The sequence below is a fragment of the Aquarana catesbeiana genome, linkage group LG07 (genome assembly GCF_042186555.1).
Source record: "Aquarana catesbeiana isolate 2022-GZ linkage group LG07, ASM4218655v1, whole genome shotgun sequence".
Lineage (NCBI taxonomy): Eukaryota > Metazoa > Chordata > Amphibia > Anura > Ranidae > Aquarana > Aquarana catesbeiana.
Window position 1 is genome coordinate 316,894,783 of NC_133330.1, and position 20,498 is coordinate 316,915,280.

The 20,498-nt window shown below is 42.8% G+C and overlaps 1 protein-coding gene across 5 annotated transcripts in view; it reads left to right on the top strand.

The window, feature by feature from the left end:
- Nucleotides 1–20,498, top strand: part of ERICH3 (glutamate rich 3) — a 203,021-nt gene that overhangs the window by 86,871 nt on the left and 95,652 nt on the right. For all 5 annotated transcript variants that reach the window (XM_073593736.1, XM_073593737.1, XM_073593734.1 and 2 more), the window contains exons 5-6: nucleotides 104–229; nucleotides 17,930–18,091. In XM_073593736.1, coding sequence (XP_073449837.1) covers nucleotides 104–229; nucleotides 17,930–18,091 — 288 coding nt within the window. The remainder of the gene's footprint in view (nucleotides 1–103; nucleotides 230–17,929; nucleotides 18,092–20,498) is intronic.

Here is a 20,498-nt window from a genome sequence, read left to right on the forward strand (position 1 = left end):
CTATTTGCTGTAATTGTTGTAATGCTCTATTCCGATAAGCATGCACTTTATATTGTTACAAAGGAAAATTATTCCTTGTTCCTCTTGTGTGATGTATTTTTAGGTGGATCATTCCAGCAGAGGCAGAGAAGAAACACTTCCAGCTTTTTCTCCTCGCCCCCCTACGGGACCTAAAAGTGGGGTGAACCCACGTAGGCGAAACTACGAACTTTCAGACTCATCTGAATCAGTGAGTGATTGAACAGTGCGAATTACATGGGCTTATTCAAAGTATGCATCAGCCAATCAGATTTAATATGTCACTGATCTGACCCTATAATTTACCATCTAGAGCCCTGAAACCTGATTGGCTCTGTCCCACATAGCATGCTCTATCATGTACTAAAGTTACAATCAGGTCCATAAATATTGGGAAATCGACACAATTCTAATCTTTTTAGCTCTATACACCACCACAATTGATTTGAAATTAAACGAACAAGATGTGCTTTAACTGCAGACTTTCAGCTTTAATTTGAGGGTATTTACATCCAAATCAGGTGAACGGTGTAGGAATTACAACAGTTTGTATATGTGCCTCCCACTTTTTAAGGGACCAAAAGTAATGGGACAGATTAACAATCGTCCATCAAACTTTCACTTTTTAATACTTGATTGCCAATCCTTTGCAGCCAATTACAGCCTGAAGTCCGGAACGCATAGACATCACCAGACGCTGGGTTTCATCCCTGGTGATGCTCTGCCAGGCCTCTACTGCAACTGTCTTCAGTTCCTGCTTGTTCTTGGGGTATTTTCCCTTCAGTTTTGTCTTCAGCAAGTGAAATGCATGCTCAATCGGATTCAGGTCAGGTGATTGACTTGGCCATTGCAAAACATTCCACTTCTTTCCCTTAAAAAACTCTTTGGTTGCTTTCGCAGTATGCTTCGGGTCATTGTCCGTCCGCACTGTGAAGCACTGTCCAATGAGTTCTGAAGCATTTTGCTAAATATGAGCAGATAATATTGTCCGAAACACTTCAGAATTCATCCTGTTGCTTTTGTCAGCAGTCACATAACCAATAAATACAAGAGAACCAGTTCCATTGGCAGCCATACATGCCCACGCCATGACACTACCACCACCATGCTTCACTGATGAGGTGGTATGCTTTGGATCATGAGCAGTTCCTTTCCTTCTCCATACTCTTCTCTTCCCATTACTCTGGTACAAGTTGATCTTGGCCTCATCTGTCCATAGGATGTTGTTCCAGAACTGTGAAGGCTTTTTTAGATGTTGTTTGGCAAACTCTAATCTGGTTTTTGAGGCTTACAAATGGTTTACATATTGTGGTGAACCCTCTGTATTCACTCTGGTGAAGTCTTCTCTTGATTGTTGACTTTGACACACATACACCTACCTCCTGGAGAGTGTTCTTGATCTGGCCAACTGTTGTGAAGGGTGTTTTCTTCACCAGGAAAATAATTTTTCGGTCATCTACCACAGTGGTCTTCTGGGTCTTTTGGTGTTGCTGAGCTCACCGGTGCATTCTTTCTTTTTAAGGATGTTCCAAACAGTTGATTTGGTCACACCTAATGTTTTTGCTATCTCTCTGATGGATTTGTTTTTTTTTTTCAGCCTAATGATGGCTTGCTTCACTGATAGTGACAGCTTTTTGGATCTCATATTGAGAGTTGACAGCAACAGATTCCAAATGCAAATAGCACACTTGAAATAAACTCTGGACCTTTTATCTGCTCCTTGTAAATGGGATAATGAGGGAATAACACACACCTGGCCATGGAACAGCTGAGCAGCCAATTGTCCCATTACTTTTGGTCCCTTAAAAAGTGGGAGGCACATATACAAACTGTTGTAATTCCTACACCGTTCACCTGATTTGGATGTAAATACCCTCAAATTAAAGCTGAAATTCTGCAGTTAAAGCACATCTTGTTCGTTTCATTCCAAATCCATTGTGGTGGTGTATAGAGCCAAAAAGTTCAGAATTGTGTTGATGTCCCAATGTTTATGGACCTGACTGTATAACACATTGTCACCGTAAGCTGAGCACCCCAGCATGGGGAGTATGGGTACAGTGCTAGAATGGAGTATTTTATGCTTTTATTCCTCTACGTGGCTCCGATGGGGGAATTTTTCCTCCCTTCCTGTCTTCCTGTCTGTGCAATCCATAGAAAAAATGTGGGAAGCATCGTCACAGGGACAGAGAGGCTCAGGCAGCCCAAAAAACATTGTCACAAGTCCTGATCTTTGCCCACTCTATTTAACCACTTCAGTACTGGGCACTTTCCCCCTTTCCTGCCCAGGACAATTTTCGAATGACGATTGCGTGGTCATGCAACACTGTACACAAAGTAAATGTGGCTTAACGGACAAATTACTGAAGTTTAAAGTTATAACTTCAAACCAGTAATTTCACAGTAAATAGATAAATAATAAATTATTATGATGGAGCATAATAATATATGATTTAGCTTGATTATAACAGCACTTTTTCAACAGCAGCAGATTCTCATTCTCCCTCTTAACTGTGTGAGAAAAACATGGGATTGTGGGTAAATCTTATACACATAAACCCATGTTTTTTCCTTGTAATTAAGAGGGCTGGGCTGGAAGGGAGCATGTGTCTTTTAGACACATGCCCCCTTCTATGACACTGCAGTGAGAGGCGTGCCTCCACTGCAGCATTTTTATTGGACAGCTGGGGCTAATGGTACTTTACCATTGGTCCAAGGCTCCAAGCTGTCCATTGAGCTCAGTGCCTCTGACAAGAAGTGAGGAGAGGCACTGTGAGCTCATCCTCTCAGTCTGCTGCAGAGTGTGCCATATTGTATTTACACTGGCCGCTCTGTATGTACCTTCTGACAGGCTGCGCAAGGAGGACCATATCTCCCGAAACATAGGTCAGGGTCTCTGTGACCTCAGAATAAAATGGTGGTCGTTGCAACTTTTTATGTTACATGGTATTTGCGCAGCAATTTTTCAAAAACATGTTTTTTGGTAAATAAAACATTCATGAATGTTAAAAAATAAAAAACACTAAAGATAACCATTTTTTTTTTTGTATAATGTGAAAGATGATGTTACGAAGAGTAAATAGATACATAACATGTGACTCTTTCATCACTTGCCAACCAGCTGCCGCAGTTTTACTGCGGCAGAATGGCATGGCTGGGCGAAACAATGTTATGTTACGTCGCTTCGCCCTGTGGCCACTAGGGGCACCTGTGCCGCGTGTCCCCGGAACTGATGCGTGAGCCCGGTGGGTGCGATGACCGCCAGGCTCCCGCGATCGCTCATGACACACCGAGAACCCGGGATCTGTGTGTGAAAACACACAGATCCCGTTTCTCTGAGAGGAAAAGAGACTGATCTGTCATCTCCCCTAGACATTCCCCTCCCCCCTTCAGTTAGAACACAGAGAGGGAACATGGTTAACCCCTTGATCGCCCCCTAGTGTTAACCCCTTCCTTGCCAGTGACATTTTTACAGTAATCAATGCATTTTTATAGCACTGATCACTGTATAAATGCCAATGGTCCCAAAAATTTGTCAAAAGTGTTCGATGTGTCCGCCATAATGTCGCAGTCCTGATAAAAATTGCAGATCGCCACCACTACTAGTAAAAAAATAAAATAAATAATAATTAAAATGCTATAAATCTATCCTATCTATCTATGCTATAACTTTTGCTTAAACCAATCAATATACGCTTATTGCTATTTTTAATTACCAAAAATATGTAGAAGAATACATATCGGCCTAAACTGAGGACAAAAATTAGCTTTTTTTAAAAAAAAAAAATAGGGATATTTATTATAGCAAAAAGTACAAAATATTGTGTTTTTTTTTTTCAAAATTGACGCTTTTTTTGTTTATATAAAAACCGCGGAGATGATCAAATACCACCAAAAGAAAGCTCTGTTTGTGGGGAAAAAAAGGATTGTTTGGGTGCAGCGCCACACAGCCGCGCAATTGTCAGTTAAAGCGACGCAGTACCGAATCGCAAAAAAATGGCCCGGTCATTCAGCAGCCAAATCTTCCGGCGCTGAAGCCATTAAAATTTTGCACACTCGTGGAATGGCCCCAAACATCAGTACTTAAAAATCTCAATGGGCGACGCTTTACATTTTTTTACAGATGACATGTTTTGAGTTACAGAGGAGGTCTAGTGGTAGAATTATCGCTCTCGCTCTAACGATCGCAGCGTATGTAACCTGTGTGTATCTGGCTCTGATAATAGCCAGTGCCTCACCAGCCACTGACCTCACCGCACGTCTCAATTTAAGAGATGGAAAACTCCATTAATATAAAACCCTAAAGCCAACCCGGAAGGCATTTGTACATAAATAATTTCTGAAGTCAGAATGAACCAGCTTTTTTTTTTTATTTGACAAATACCAAGCTCAGATTAACATTCCTACAAACAGGAAACAAAAAGTTTGTGTACCAAGTGACAACTCCTTGACAACTTATCATTGATGTATTTCACTTATCTGGGCCACACCACACATACCACAAATACAAGATCGCTTGATTAAATATTTAACCTTGATCCACTCACAATACATGGAATGTAATGCTTCAGCAACATCTAGGCAGAGAAATTGCCCGCACTCCTGACTTCCTTGTCCATGTGCGGTGAACCGCGCTCAATGCACGTCTACTATATAATATTTATTGAAACGCCATTATGATAATTCCTCTGGATGGCACACAATAGAGGACCGGTGCCATGAATAAATTCAAGCCGGGTTTCACAATGTACAAGTTGAGGTTCTTGGGATCAGTGCGGAATTGGCTCTATAATATTGTGACGGCTTCGGCGCAGCCATTCTCCTAATTCTCGGACAAGCTGGATGACATTTTGCTTGTAATAAGCGTCTACCGGAGCCACTTGTGTAGTGAGTGGTTTCCCGTCACTGGCCGCGGAATCAGATTTGTCACCGAGGACGTCAAGTGGCCATTGACACAAGATGGTGACTCAAAGGTCAGACCAATCAGAACATTAAGTGATTTGGCTTTTCAAAGATACGTTCGCATAAAGAGACTGATGAGTGTGATTTTTTTTTAAGGTGCCAATCGCATAGAAAACCCGTGATATATAAAATAAATTATTTTATTTCATGTGAATATTAAAATCATATATAAAAGGGTTCAAATCTGATTTTGCATGACATTCAAATGAGGATCGTTAGTAGCCCCATATAAACTGGATATTGCCTAATGCTCAGCTACCTTTATATACCTTCAAACTTATATTTCCAAAAAAAAAAAAAATATGCGGGGTGTGACACTTTATTTCCCGGAATGGACTGTGAAAAAGGTGTTTGCTTACTTATACACTAGCAGCTGTTGTCTCCTTCATAACAGTCCCCTTGTGAAGTGACCCACTTTTCTAGATGACGTACCACTACTGGAAATATTTGTGGAATTCATTCTGCAGAATGCTGCACAGTATCTTTGAGGCGGTGCGCTGGATGTCTGGAATGTCATTAAATCTGCACTCTTTTAAGGCAATTTTTAATTTTGGATACAGCCAAAAAATTGCGGGGTGCTAAATCTAGGGAATAAGCAGGGGCGTACATACAGGGGTTGTAGGGGTCACCATTGCAACCCGGCCCCCTGTACGCCTGGATAGGAAGGTGGCGGGGGTGGTGGCATGTAGAGGAACCGATCTCTCCATGCGGCCTCTGAATGCCCGCTTCTCCTCCTCTCCCTCCAGCAGACATTCAGTGGCTGCAGGAGGGAAATGGAGGGCATTGGTTCATCCATATGCCACTCCCGTCGCCTCCCTATCCCTATCCTGCTGCCCCGGGCCCCTGTGTCCTTTCCTGGAACCCCTCACCCCCCTGTAGCGCTCCTGTGTTTCCACCTCCCGCTGGCTGCTGCGGAGGATCTGTCAGGATGGAGAGCGGGGAAGAAGGAAGTAAATTTGTCATTTACTGGCCCCTTCCTTGTTTTAATGAATAGAGTCAGTAATCGGTACCAATCACTAACTGTTTTTTTTTTTTTTTTAATTAATTCATAGCTGAGGCATAGTAAACTGTGTTTACTATGCCTCAATTTATGAATAAATAGGAAGCTCTGTAAAGAGCTATTCCTGCTCATTCATTCTGTGCAGCTGTCTCAAAAGTGAGACATCAGGGGTCTGTTTAGACCCCTGATGTTTCACCAAAGCCTTAAAAAATATGTAAAAAAATAATGGAAAATAAAATGTATAAAATGGTAAAAGATGTTAAAAAAAAAACAACAAAGAATAAAAAACTACTGACACCAGTGGCGGAGCTACCAGGGTCGCAAAGGTCTCACTTGCGACTGGGCTCTGGTGTTCCGCCACCGTGGGGAGACCCTGAGATGGCAGGAAGGTGGCCCACTGCGGAACTGTAATAAAGGGTCCCACAATGGGAGTAAAGGGCTTCGGGATAAGTGGGAATGACCCAGGTCGGGGGCCCTTTATGATTTCCTGCAACGGGGACCTGAAGGTTCTAATTACACGTCTGGAAATAAGGTGGTAGGTCAAGTTTAGGAATGGATTTCTGGGCCAGGAACTCGCGAACACTTATTGGATCGTATGCGGAAGCATTGTCATGGTGGAGAATCCACTTGTCAGTTGCAGTCTTTTCCTCTGAACAGATTCCCATAACCTTTTCATTTTTCACGCTTGCTTCCGTCCTTTTGCGTTTTCGGCTGCCCACTTATTGCGTCATCGTGGGCATTTTCCCCACCCCTCCCTAAACCGTCGACTGAAGTGCGAGTGGCTGCGTGACTCACTACCATAGTGCTAGGCTGCAGGCATTCCTGGAATTAAATTGTCACACCTTGTAATATAACAAGTGATGTGAATCCACACTTTGATGCTGATTGATGCAGTAGGATGAGGATGACTCATGTCAGTTCCCAAATCAGAAGATCTGCTTTATCAGGAGTTATAAGGAGGTAGGTGTATGTAAAATATTATTATATAGGATTTATATAGTGTCAACAGTTTGAGTAGCACTTTACAACATAAGGGAGACAGTACAGTCAGCATTTTTACATGAGAGCGCTCCGCTCTGTTTAGCATGGAATTCACTTACAAAAAGATATTGATAAGATAGAGCAAGTTCAACGAAGGGCAACAAAATTGGTGAAAATTCTGAGAGATAAAACCTATCAGGAGAGACTTTAAGAGTAATGCCGCGTACACACAGGCAGACTTTCGAGGGACTTCCGACGGACTTTCTAACGACCGGACTTGCCTACACACGATCACACCAAAGTCCGACGGATTCGTACGTGATGACGTACACCGGACTAAAATAAGGAAGTTGATAGCCAGTAGCCAATAGCTGCCCTAGCGTCGGTTTTTGTCCATCGGACTAGCATACAGACGAGCGGATTTCTGGGTCCGGCGGAATTACGACGTAAAGATTTGAAGCATGTTCCAAATCTAAAGTCCATCAGATTTTCGACTGGAAAAGTCCGCTGAAGGTCCGGTGAAGCCCACACACGATCGCACTGTCCGCCGGACTCGGTCCGTCGGACCAGTCCAGTCGAAAAGTCTGCTCGTGTGTACGCTGCATAAGTGCCGGTTCACACCAGTGAGTGGTGCGAGATCGCATGTGAATCGCACCACACTGCAGTGCAAAGCACATGCAATGTCCATGCAATGCGATTTTCAGCCATACAGATAGTATGGCTGATATTGCATCGTATTCGGACCAAACTCGCACAGGACCCTTTTTTTGGTCCGCACCAGAATCGGATCACATGGGTATTCACAGCCATGCGATCCGATTCATGTCCGAACTGTCAGTTCGCAGTGCGATATGCGAGCTGAAATGGGGGTGCCATTAACAATGCATTGACACTCCCGGCAGTTCACATATGGCAGAGTGAACTGCTGTGCGACTCGGGTGCGATGCGGGAATCCGCAGTGGATTCGCAGGGTTCCCGCATCGCACAAGTGTGAATCGAGCTTAACTCCACTTTTGTTGAGAAAAAAAACATTCCCCTCTGGGTGATCTGTGTACATTGCAGGGATTTTAACAAATTTTGTTGCAGATTCCTACCTTTTTGTTATTCTGGAGAAATAGTCATGTGTCCATGCCGAGTGAGTCTGTATGGGAGTGGTTTTGTAATTATCAATTAGCTACTGCACATTTAGGGCTCTAATGAGGAAAGTGGCAGGATCTACATCCCTTTTAGACGTGATTTCCTATGGCAGTATATCACCAAAAATTACATTTTTGCTGCAGGGGATGCTCAAAATTGAATTTGTATCTTGGTGCAGATTTCTGGGAAAACCAGTGAGCCAATCACACAAGCAGGAAAAGACATATCTGGGGGGCGTTCTGTATACCATCTGTGTACAGAACACCTCCAGGTAGCCATATTGCATTTAACAGAGAGCTACAGAGCTGCAGTTATGAAAAGGAAAGGTCATTTTTAATAGCATACAATTAAAATATGAATTGTGTCGCAGTTGTATATATGCTATATATTTTTTTTTTTTTTTTTGTGAATTTTTTTTCCCCCACAATAGTGGAGTTACCCTTTAAGCCTGGCACACACGATGAGAATATCGGAGGAATGATCATCTTTTTTTTTTTTTTTTTGCATGCTAGGCTGATATCAAAAACGAATAGGTTACTAGAGTTACGAAAATTCACGTAAGACAGAATACAACTTCCTGTGATTATGTACTGTAGGTGTATTCTTTTGTTTTCCAAGAAAATCGTTCCGTTATTGTACAAGAAAAATTTTCGTGCTTGTCGATTCGAATAATTTCGCATGTGCCGCTACTTGTGTAAAGTGGTGCAGGTGTACAGATGTACAGTATCTCACAAAAGTCAGTACACCCCTCACATTTTTGTAAATATTTTCTTCTATCTTTTCATGTGACAACACTGAAGAAATGACACTTTGCTACAATGTAAAGTAGTGAGTGTACAGCTTGTATAACAGTGTAAATTTGCTGTCCCCTCAAAATAACTCAACACACAGCCATTAATGTCTAAACCGCTGGCAACAAAAGTGAGTACACCCCTAAGTGAAAATGTCCAAATTGGGCCCAATTAGTCATTTTCCCTCCCCGCTGTCATGTGACTCGTTAGTGTTACAAGGTCTCAGGTGTGAATGGGGAGCAGGTGTGTTTAAATTTGGTGTTATCGCTCTCACTCTCTCATACTGGTCACTGGAAGTTCCACATGGCATCTCATGGCAAAGAACTCTCTGAGGATCTGAAAAAAAAAGAATTGTTGCTCTACATAAAGATGGCCTAGGCTTTAAGAAGATTGCCAAGACCCTGAAACTGAACTGCAGCACGGTGGCCAAGACCATACAGCGGTTTAACAGGACAGGTTCCACTCAGAACAGGCCTCGCCATGGTTGATCAAGGAAGTTGAGTGTAATTGCTCAGCGTCATATCCAGAGGTTGTCTTTGGGAAATAGACGTATGAGTTCTGCCAACATTGCTGCAGAGCTTGAAGGAGTGGGGGGTCAGCTTATCAGTGCTCAGACCATACGCCGCATGCTGCATCAAATTGGTTTGCATGGCTGTCATCTCAGAAGGAAGCCTCTTCTAAAGATGATGTACAAGAAAGCCCACAAACAGTTTGCTGAAGACCAGCAGACTAAGAACATGGATTACTGGAACCATGTCCTGATGAGACCAAGATAAACTTATTTGGTTCAGATGGTGTCAAGCGTGTGTGGTGGCAACCAGGTGAGGAGTACAAAGACAAGTGTGTCTTGCCTACAGTCAAGCATGGTGGTGAGCGTGTTATGGTCTGGGACTGAATGAGTGCTGCCAGCACTGGGGAGCTACAGTTCATTGAGGGAACCATGAATGTCAACATACAGTGGGGCAAAAAAGTATTTAGTCAGCCACCAATTGTGCAAGTTCTCCCACTTAAAAAGATGAGAGAGGCCTGTAATTATCATCATAGGTATACCTCAACTATGAGAGACAAAATGTGGAAACAAATCCAGACAATCACATTGTTTGATTTTTGAAAGAATTTATTTGCAAATTATGGTGGAAAATAAAGCTGGCCATACACCTATAGATTATCTGCAGATTTTCTATGGTTAGATGGAAAAAGTGGGAGATTCCTCCATCCACACAGTTTAGCGAACATGGAGAAATCTGTTGCACTTTTTCCATCTAACCATAGAAAATCTGCAGATAATCTATAGGTGTATGGCCAGCTTTAGTATTTGGTCAATATCAAAAGTTCATCTCAATACTTTGTTATATATCCTTTTTTGGCAATGACAGAGGTCAAATGTTTTCTGTAAATCTTCACAAGGTTGTCACACACTGTTGCTGGTATGTTGGCCCATTCCTCCATGCAGATTGGTGGCTGACTAAATACTTTTTTGCCCCACTGTATACTGTGACATACTGAAGCAGAGCATGATCCCCTACCTTCAGAGACTGGGCCGCAGGGCAGTATTCCAACATAACGACCCCAAACACACCTCCAAGACGACCACTGCCTTGCTAAAGCAGCTGAGGGTAAAGGTAATGGACTGGCCAAGCATGTCTCCAGACCTAAACCCTATTGAGCATCTGTGGAGCATCCTCAAACGGAAGGTGGAGGAGCGCAAGGTCTCTAACATCCACCAGCTCTGTGATGTCGTCATGGAGGAGTAGAAGAGGACTCCAGTGGAAACCTGTGAAGCTCTGGTGAACTCCATGCCCAAGACAGTTAAGGCAGTGCTGGAAAATAATGGTGGCCACACAAAATATTGACACTTTGGGCCCAATTTGGATATTTTCACTTAGGGATGTACTTACTTTTGTTGCCAGCTGTTTAGACATTAATGGCTGTGTGTTGAGTTATTTTGAGGGGACAGCAAATTTACACTGTTATACAAGCTGTACACTCACTACTTTACATTGTAGACAAGTGTCATTTCTTCAGTGTTGTCACATGAAAAGATATAAAAAAATATTTACAAAAATGTGAGGGGTGTACTAACTTTTGTGAGATACTGTATGGAGTCCTGGAGCTTCAACAACCCTATGGAATTCCAGTAAATCTAACCTGACCTTATCATACTCATTCATTCAAAGGTATATGAAGAACTTTTATTACCTAGTAGCCTGTATGATAAAGTATGCAAGAACTAACTCTGGTTTTTAATGCACTGTTCTAACAAGCGAGAATATACGGGATTTGCTGGACACCCAAGCAAAAAGCTATAGATACACTATATTGTCAAAAGTATTGGGACACCTGCCTTTACACACACATGAACTTTAATGGCATCCCAGTCTTAGTCCGTAGGGTTCAATATTGAGTTGCCCCACCCTTTGCAGCTATAACAATTTCAACTCTTCTGGGAAGGTTCTCCACAAGCTTTAGGAGTGTGTCAATGGGAATGTTTGACCATTCTTCCAGAATTGCATTTGTAAGGTCAGGCACTGATGTTGGAAGAGAAGGCCTGGCTAGCAGTCTCCGCTATAATTTATCCCAAAGGTGTTCTATCGGGTTGAGGTCAGGACTCTATGCAGGCCAGTCAAGTTCCTCCACCCCAAACTCGCTCATCCATGTCTTTATGGACCTTGCTTTGTGCACTGGTGTGCAGTCATTTTGGAACAGGAAGGCGCCATCCCAAAACTGTTCCCACAAAGTTGGGAGCATGAAATTGTCCAAAATGTCTTGGTATGCTGATGACTTAAGAGTTCCCTTCACTGGAACTAAGGGGCCAAGCTGAACCCCTGAAAAACAACCCCCACACCATAATCCCCCCTCCACCAAATGATTTGGACCAGTGCACAAAGGAAGGTCCATAAAGACATGGATGAACGAGTTTGGGGTGGAAGAACTTGACTGACCTACACAGTCCTGACATCAGCCCGATAAAACACCTTTGGGATGAATTAGAGCGGAGACTGTGAGACAGGACTTCTTGTCCAACATCAGTGCCTGACCTCACAAATGCGCTTCTGGAAGAATGGTCAAACATTCCCATAGACACACTCCTAAACCTTGTGGACAGCCATCCCAGAAGAGTTGAGGCTGTTACAGCTGCAAAGGGTGGGCCAACTCAATATTGAACCCTTCGAACTAAGACTGGAATGCCATTAAAGTTTATGTGCGTGTAAAGGCAGCCGTCCCAATACTTTTGACAATATAGTGTATCTCCAGTGCTTTCATCGCCCCCTAGTGCTACAATGTAACACTTCAGCACACAATATTCTCACCTGAGAAAAGTTATGCTTGCATTAACCTAAAATGTTTAAATGACACTCGGATAAGGTTCAGGAATGTATTTAATAATGGGAAAAATACATTTTACAATTTTTCTCATTAAATTTTCTATTTAACTTCCATTTCATTTCCCCACAATTTAAGTTACTTGGATATTCATAGAAACAGAGAGAACAGTAAAAGACTAAGTGGTCCATCGAGTTTGAAGACATCTTTTGGACCTCTTACTAGTATAACTTGAGAAACTGCCTTAAAGCGGGGGTCCACCTATCTATCGTTTTTTTTTTTTTGGAGTTCATTCACAAACTTTTCTTCTCATGATTATCTACTCACATGTTCTGTGTAATAAGTCCACCTGTGTCCGATTTCGTTGTAAAGAATAACTTGTAAAATTCACTGAAGGCGGTTTCCATCTTCATTGTGGGCATTTTGAAGCCCACAAGCATGTATTTCCTGGATGCGGTGAATGCTGGGAGCAGAGATGTTGTGATGACGCTGTTGCACAATGCATGCTGGGAAGCCTGAGACTAGCTCCCAGGGGACTGTGGGAGGTCTGGGAGAGGCTAGAAACACACCTACTCCCAAAAAAAAGGTAATTATGGCGATTTAAATTTTTTTACACAGCATGTCAGCATCTAGGCAAGGAAGAGAATACATAGAGATAATGTTCAAAATTTGGGTGGAACCCCGCTTTAAAATCTGTAAGAATATCTCCAGGCACAGTTTTCATTGAAGAAGATTCATCATTTTTAAAGTTGAATTCCAGGAATTCAGACACTTTATGAAAAGTGAAGGAGCAATATGAGTTAAGTCCAATGAGCTGCATTTTTTACAAAGTAGCTGAAGGTATCATTTCTAAACAAGACCCCCTCCTCACCCATCCAATAATTCTAGTAAGAAAAGTTGTACAGCAAGTGCTGTAATGATGAATGGAGGAGGGAGAACTCAAGGCTCCATTCATAAAACAGAAAACTCATTTTCCATCACATTTCTTCTTTCCGTCACTGGATTTTGATAAAAATGCACTTTGCTGGCTTATGCCCCGTACACACGGTCGGACATTGATCGGACATTCCGACAACAAAATCCATGGATTTTTTCTAATGGATGTTGGCTCAAACTTGTCTTGCATACACACGGTCACACAAAGTTGTCGGAAAATTCGATCATTCTGAACGCGGTGACGTAAAACACGTACCTTGGGACTATAAACGGGGCGGTAGCCAATAGCTTTCATCTCTTTATTTATTCTGAGCATGCATGGCACTTTGTGCGTCGGATTTGTTGTCGGAAAATTTTATAGCCTGCTCTCAAACTTTGTGTGTCGGAAAATCCGATGGAAAATGTGTGATGGAGCCCACACACGGTCAAATTTCCGACAACAAGGTCCTATCACACATTTTCCGTCTGAAAATCCTATTGTGTGTACGGGGCATTAGGGGAAACCTGTACCAAGATAAAGACAATGGCTGCAGCTGCTGACCTCCTTTTATAAAATGCTACTTGCCTGGTTGTCTTTTTTTTTTTTTTTTTAATAAATTCTTTATTTAAAGTTATTAGCAGAATGCAAAATACAATATAAGAATACAAAACAGCAAATCAGCAGGGGGAAACCCACGTTCCAAAATGGAACAAAAAGAAAAGACATAATAAAAACGATGTTACTCCGGAACAAGCCTTTAGAGCTCCTGAAAATGAACCAGAGTATATCAACCTATTACAAGAGGGTTTCCAACCACAAAGAAAGCAGGGTCCCCTCCACCACCATCAGGGTTCGCCTTCCATTTACATATTGAGCTATAATTCTGGGTCACCAGAGTGCGGAAAAAAAGAAAAGTAGTGGGGACTGAGAATTGTGCAACCAGAGGACCAACCTCTGGTCTGGCAATACAAAACCGCCCTTGAGGGCAGAAGCCGCCAAGGGGCATGGAAGATGACTTCCCCAATGTACACTTCAAGGCTTCCAAGACTGGGGGACAGAGACTGACCAGTTTCAGGTGGCAAGGTCTGCGATCTAGCTGGAGGAAAAGGTATAGCATGTCCTGCAGAACCATGTTTTGCGAAACTTCTCCTCTCTTCCATTCTGTAAATTTCCTAAATTTTGTGTAACCAAACATTGAGTGGAGGAGCAATAGGTTGCTTCCAGAAAAGTGGGATGCAGGTCTTGGCAGCTTTAAGTAACTGAATCGTAAGGGACCTTTTGTAACGCTTGGATGACATGGAGTTCAATTAAGCAGATAGGCTGCCGGATCATCTCCCAATTATTATTATTATTATTATACAGGATTTATATAGCGCCAACAGTTTACGCAGCGCTTTACAACATTAGGGCAGACAGTACAAGTACAATACAATTCAATACAGGGGGAATCAGAGGGCCCTGCTCGTTAGAGCTTACAATCTAGGAGGGAGGGTCAAGTTATACAAAAGGGTAATAGCTGTGGGGGATGAGCTAATGGAGAAAATAGTGCAGTTGTTAGATGGAGACAGGATAGGCTTCTCTGAAGAGGAAAGTTTTCAGGGATCGCCTAAAAGTGGATAAATTTGGAGACAGTCTGACAGATTGGGGTAGGGGATTACAGAGGATGGGCGAGGCTCGGGAGAAGTCCTGGAGGTGGATATGGGAGGAGGTGATGAGGGAGCTAGAGAGCAGGAGGTCCTGGGAGGAACGTAGAGGGTGATTAGGTTGGTATTTTGAGACTAGGTTAGTGATGTAGCTGGGGCAGAGTTGTGGATGGCTTTGTAACTTATTGTTAGTATTTTGAATTTAATTTGTTGGGCGAGTGGCAGCCAATAGAGGGATTGGCAGAGAGGGGTAGCAGACACTAAGCGGTTTGTAAGGTGGATGAGTCTGGCAGCAGCATTCATGATGGACTGAAGGGGGGATAGTCTATTTAAAGGTAAGCCAATGAGGAGGGAGTTGCAGTAGTCAAGGCGAGAGATAACCAAGGAGTGAATCAGGAGCTTTGTGGTTTCATTGGTTAGAAAGGAATGTAGTTTAGAGATGTTGCGGAGGTTGAGGCGGCAAGCTTTGAAAAGTGATTGGATGTGGGGCCGAAAGGAGAGTTCAGAATCCAGGATAACACCTAGCACCCTAACATGTGGGGACGGGTGGATGGTTGTGCCATTGCCCTTGACAGATAAGTCAGGGGAAGAGGCACGTGGGCGAGGAAATATTATAAGCTCGGTTTTGGACAAGTTAAGTTTGAGGAAGTGGTGTGACATCCATACAGATATGTCGGTTAGTAAGTTAGTGATGCGTGAGGAGACTGATGGAGTGAGTTGTGGGGTGGAGAGATAGATTTGTGTGTCGTCAGCGTAGAAATGATATTGAAAGCCGTGAGAGGCAATTAGACGTCAGTGAGTTTGAATATGAGGTCACAAACCCTTTCCCAAAAGGGTTTCAAAACCGGACAACTCCAGAACATATGGAGAGCTTGGCTCAATACTTTCTGAGCCACTGACCGGGAACAAATAGGCTGATCAGAAGGTCAGAGCACAGGCAGAACTGTCATCGTGGCAGCCAAGCAACTACCATTTTAAGAAGGAAAAATCAGCAATGGCCATCTCCATAGTCAGCATTAATATCCTGTAGCCACCCTGGCGGTATGATTATGTCAGATTTTTGCGTCTCAAAGTGGTACATTGTTTTGCATAGAAATTTGACGTTTTATATTGTAGGCCTGTAATTCTTAGTAATAACACACTTAAATCTGTCCAAACAAAACTCTAGTAGACATCCCGGGTATGATAAAGTTTGAAACACTAAAATCATAAATTATAAATAACTATATTAAATAACAATTAAATAATAATAAATAACGATAAATAATTATAAAAAATAATAATTTAATAATAATAAAATGAATTTTCCCACGATTCACTATCACTCAATTCTGCAAGTGTTCTAATTTACTATCACTGTTTTCTAGCTGGTCTAGAACCAATTTTGACATAAAAGGGACACTTTTTGGTTGCTATGGACAATCTCAAGTTTCCAGGCAGAAAGAACAGTATATATAATATAAAACTGCTTGCAGGGCATTGGACAAAGCATTAGGGACAAAAGGGATGTGAAATGGTTTCATACAGTAATGTAATCTTACAGATTACAGTGTACTGTATGTGTTATGAATTTTGTACTTTTGCGTCGCACACAGAGGCATCGGGAGACAGGGACAGAGCCCGCACACACATTGGGGGGACATCGCAGGATCCCAGGGACAAGGTAAGTAACCTGGACCAGGATCCTGAGATGCAATCACGAGTGTGGCTCGGGGTTACCGCTAGTGATACTGAAATTTAACCCCAAGCCACACTCGGGAAAACCGCCAGGGAGGTTAAACATCACAGTGCAATAAATTATTTCCAAAACAAAGATCGGTGTAAGTCTCTGGAAAAGCAAAATGTATTAGGAGAGGTGTGGACTCCAGAGAGAGAGATATAGTTTTGCCCCTGTACAAAGCATTAGTAAGACCTCATCTGGAATATGCAGTTCAGTTTTGGGCACCAGTTCTCAAAAAGGATATCGGGGAACTGGAGAAAGTGCAGAGAAGGGCAACCAAACTGATAAGAGGCATGGAGGAGCTCAGCTATGAGGAAAGATTAGAGGAAGTGAATTTATTCTCTCTTGAGAAGAGGAGATTAAGGGGGGATATGATCAACATGTACATTTAAATAAGTGATCCATATAGTGAACGTGGTGTTGAGTTATTCACTTTAATGTCATCACAGAGGACAAGGGGACACTCTTTACGTCTAGAGGAAAAGGGATTTCATCGCCAAATACGGAAAGGTGTCTTCACAGTAATGCCCTGTACACACGATCGGACATTCCGACAACAAAATCCATCAGATTTTTTCCGACGGATGTTGGCTCAAACTTGTCTTGCATACACAGGGTCGCACATAGTTGGTCGGAAATTCCGAACATCAAGAACGTACAACACGTACGACGAGCTGAGAAAAATGAAGTTCAATAGCCAGTGCGGCTCTTCTGCTTGATTCCGACCATGCGTGACACTTTGTGCGTCGGAATTGTGTACACACGATCGGAATTTCCGAGAACGGATTTTGTTGTCGGAAAATTTTAGATCCGGATCTCAAATTTTGTGTGTCGCAAATTCCGATGGAAAAAGTCCGATGGAGCCTACACACGGTCGGAATTTCCGACAACAAGCTCCGATCGCACATTTTCCGTCGGAAAGTCCAATCGTGTGTACAGGGCATTAGAGCTAGGAAAATGTGGACTAGCCTACCTCAAGAGCTGGTCCTGTCCAGCTCAGTAGATTGCTTTAAAAAAGGGCCTCGATTATTTCCTAAATGTACATAGTATAACGGGATACTAAGATTTATAGGTGAAGTTGATCCAGGAAATATCCAATTGCCACTCGGGGGATCAGGAAGGAATTTTTTCGCCTACTAGATCATGCTTTGCTGTTTTTTTTTTTTTGCCTTCCTCTGGATCAACTGTGGGTTTAGGATTGTATATATAGGATTGTGTACATTTTTTATTTAATTTCATTTTTTTCCCTTTGTTTGGTTGAACTAGATGGATTTGTGTCTTTTTTTTCAACCAAACTAACGATGTAACTATGTATTTTTCTACCGCGTTTTTTTATTAAACGCGCTGCATAGTAAAATGTCTATATTTTGCATGTATTGTATACATCTGTATTGTCAGCTACAGGGTAAAGTTACTTTTTCCTTCTTTTAACTCCTAAAGGTCTCATCGCCGCGACCAAACACTGCACCGGGTCAGATGCAGCGACCAGTCCGCCTGCAGCCGCTACCAGCACACGCCTCATTTGGAAACGGAATAAAGATGTCTGCGGGGTCCCACCACAAGCATGTTTCTGAAGACGACAATCATCGCTATCACAGCGGGGTAAGATACTGATATAATTATCTACAAATCTTTATTCCAAAAGAGTTATTAAGTAACAATTTCTTCTTCTTTAGATTAATTTATTAAAATTATATGTAAAGCCAATAACTAAAACCTCTTATACATTTTAGCACGTCATTGTAGCTTTAAAAGTTATTTGCAATATTTTTAAAGCTGAATTCCAGGTACTTTTTTGCATAGTTACGTTGGTCTAGCTTGGACCAATGCAACTATGCATGTACCATACCTAGCCAATACCCGTGGAAGCTAGAAATCAGTGTAGTAGGCACCGCTACATGAGTGGTCCTCACTGTCTTTAGCATCCTGTGCTGAGTGGCTTTCCAGGTGAATAGAGAACACAGGGGGGATGACCACTCAGCTTGGGCACCATTCACAGAACCCCTTGTATTTTTCACAGTGACTGCAAAGTGTTCACTGATTGGATGAGGTAGAGATTTTGATTTTATCACCCCAGCCTCCCTCATAGAGCCAGAAAATCCAGCATTACCTGATGAAACATGCCACTCCAGTGCCTCACACCAGGTCCCATGCACCATCTTCTATACCAGGAGTCTCCAAACGTTCTAAACAAAGGGCCACTTTACTGTCCTTCAGATATTAGGGGGGCTGGACTGTGGCCAGTGGGAGTAAATAATGCCCCATCTTTGATATTAGGGGAAGAAAAAGTGCCCCATCATTGGTTTCATGGGAATGAATTATGCCCCATTGTTGGTGTCAGTAGGTAGAAAAGTGCCCCATCAGTGTGAGGAATAGTGTTCCATTGTTGGTGTTAGTGCCAGGAGTTATGCCCTATTGTTGGTGTAAGTGGCAGGAGTTATGCCCCATTGTTGGTATAAGTGGCAGGAGTTATGTCCCATTGTTGGTGTAAGTGGCAGGAGTTATGTCCCATTGTTGGTGTAAGTGGCAGGAGTTATGTCCCATTGTTGGTGTAAGTGGCAGGAGTTATGCCCCATTGTTGGTGTAAGTGGCAGGAGTTATGCCACATTGTTGGTGTAAGTGGCAGGAGTTATGCCACATTGTTGGTGTAAGTGGCAGGAGTTATGCCCCATTGTTGGTGTCTGTGGCAGGAATTATATACCTCAAGGGCCAGATAAATGCAATTAAAGGCCCACATCTGGCCCCTGGGCCACAGTTTGGAGACCACTGTTCTATACTGACGTCTTCATGGGTCTGACTGTCTCCTCCAGGGTCTTGCACACAGGTGATGGCACACTGCTGCATAAGCACAATGTGCCCAAGATTGCCAGGCACATGTGCACTGTGATGGACATTGCCCAAGGCTTCCTAGGATGGGTAACATGAGTATTTCAGGAAGCTTTGGGAAGGTGTGTGTGGGGAATGCCATTCTTGTCTAGGCCAGAAAGCCTGAAGAGTGGGGCCAGAACCTGCAGAACACGTATTTAAAAAAAAATTATTTTTTTCAATATCTGATCTTGTAATGGAAAAATATCTAAAGTGCTAAAAGAGGGTGGAGGTTCACTTTTCAAGGATGGGTTCACCTTTGGAACATGGTACATGTTCGACACATATTTGGGGTGGAACATGTAATATGTTCCATCTCCTGCCCCCTTCTTAAAAACAGCACTCTGCCTACATAGCGGCATAATTCATTCACAGATTCCTGTAAATGAATAAACTACAAGTACCGTCTGCCAACGTGACAGATGGCCTGGGCAGTTTCAATAGGCCATAGGGGGCACTGATGAGTGCTCTGGTAGACCACTGACATGTTCTCCAACTTTCAAACAGAAAGACCGCACAGAGGTACAGGCTGAAAGGTGAAGGACATGTCTGCAGAAGCCCACATTGTACCCATAATCTACTGATTTTGCTGCAATGCTTTTCCAGGCTCCTGCAGGAAAAAATAATAAATGCACATTTTTTTTCTGTAAAGGTGAACTTAAAGGGTAAGTTAATCTATAGAGAAAATCTGTAAGGTGAACTGGACCCCCTCCCTAGCCCCCCTCAGTCCCATTGTACCGAAGTCCCGCGATCCCCCCTGTCAGGCACCAGGACGCAGTTTCACCGGTCTGGGGATTTGGAATCCTCCTGGCTTTCTCATCTCGCAGCGCTCATATGACAGGCAAGACAGATTCTAATGGTTAGCGCCGTCCATGTGACTTTGAGAGGTATGGATAGGATATTAAGCCACTGGGATTTTACAGCAGTGCCTGACAGTGGGGGATCGCAAGACTCAGGTACGACGGGACTAGGGGGATGGGGAGGGGTCCATTTTAAGTTCACCTTACATATTTTCTAGTTAGAAGTTAGCCAATAGAGGATATTACTTAAAGTGGTTCTAAAGCCTGAAGGTTTTTACCTTAAAATCTTCTGTGTGCAGCAGCCCCCCCCCACCCCAGCCCCCCTTATACTTAGCTGAGCCCCA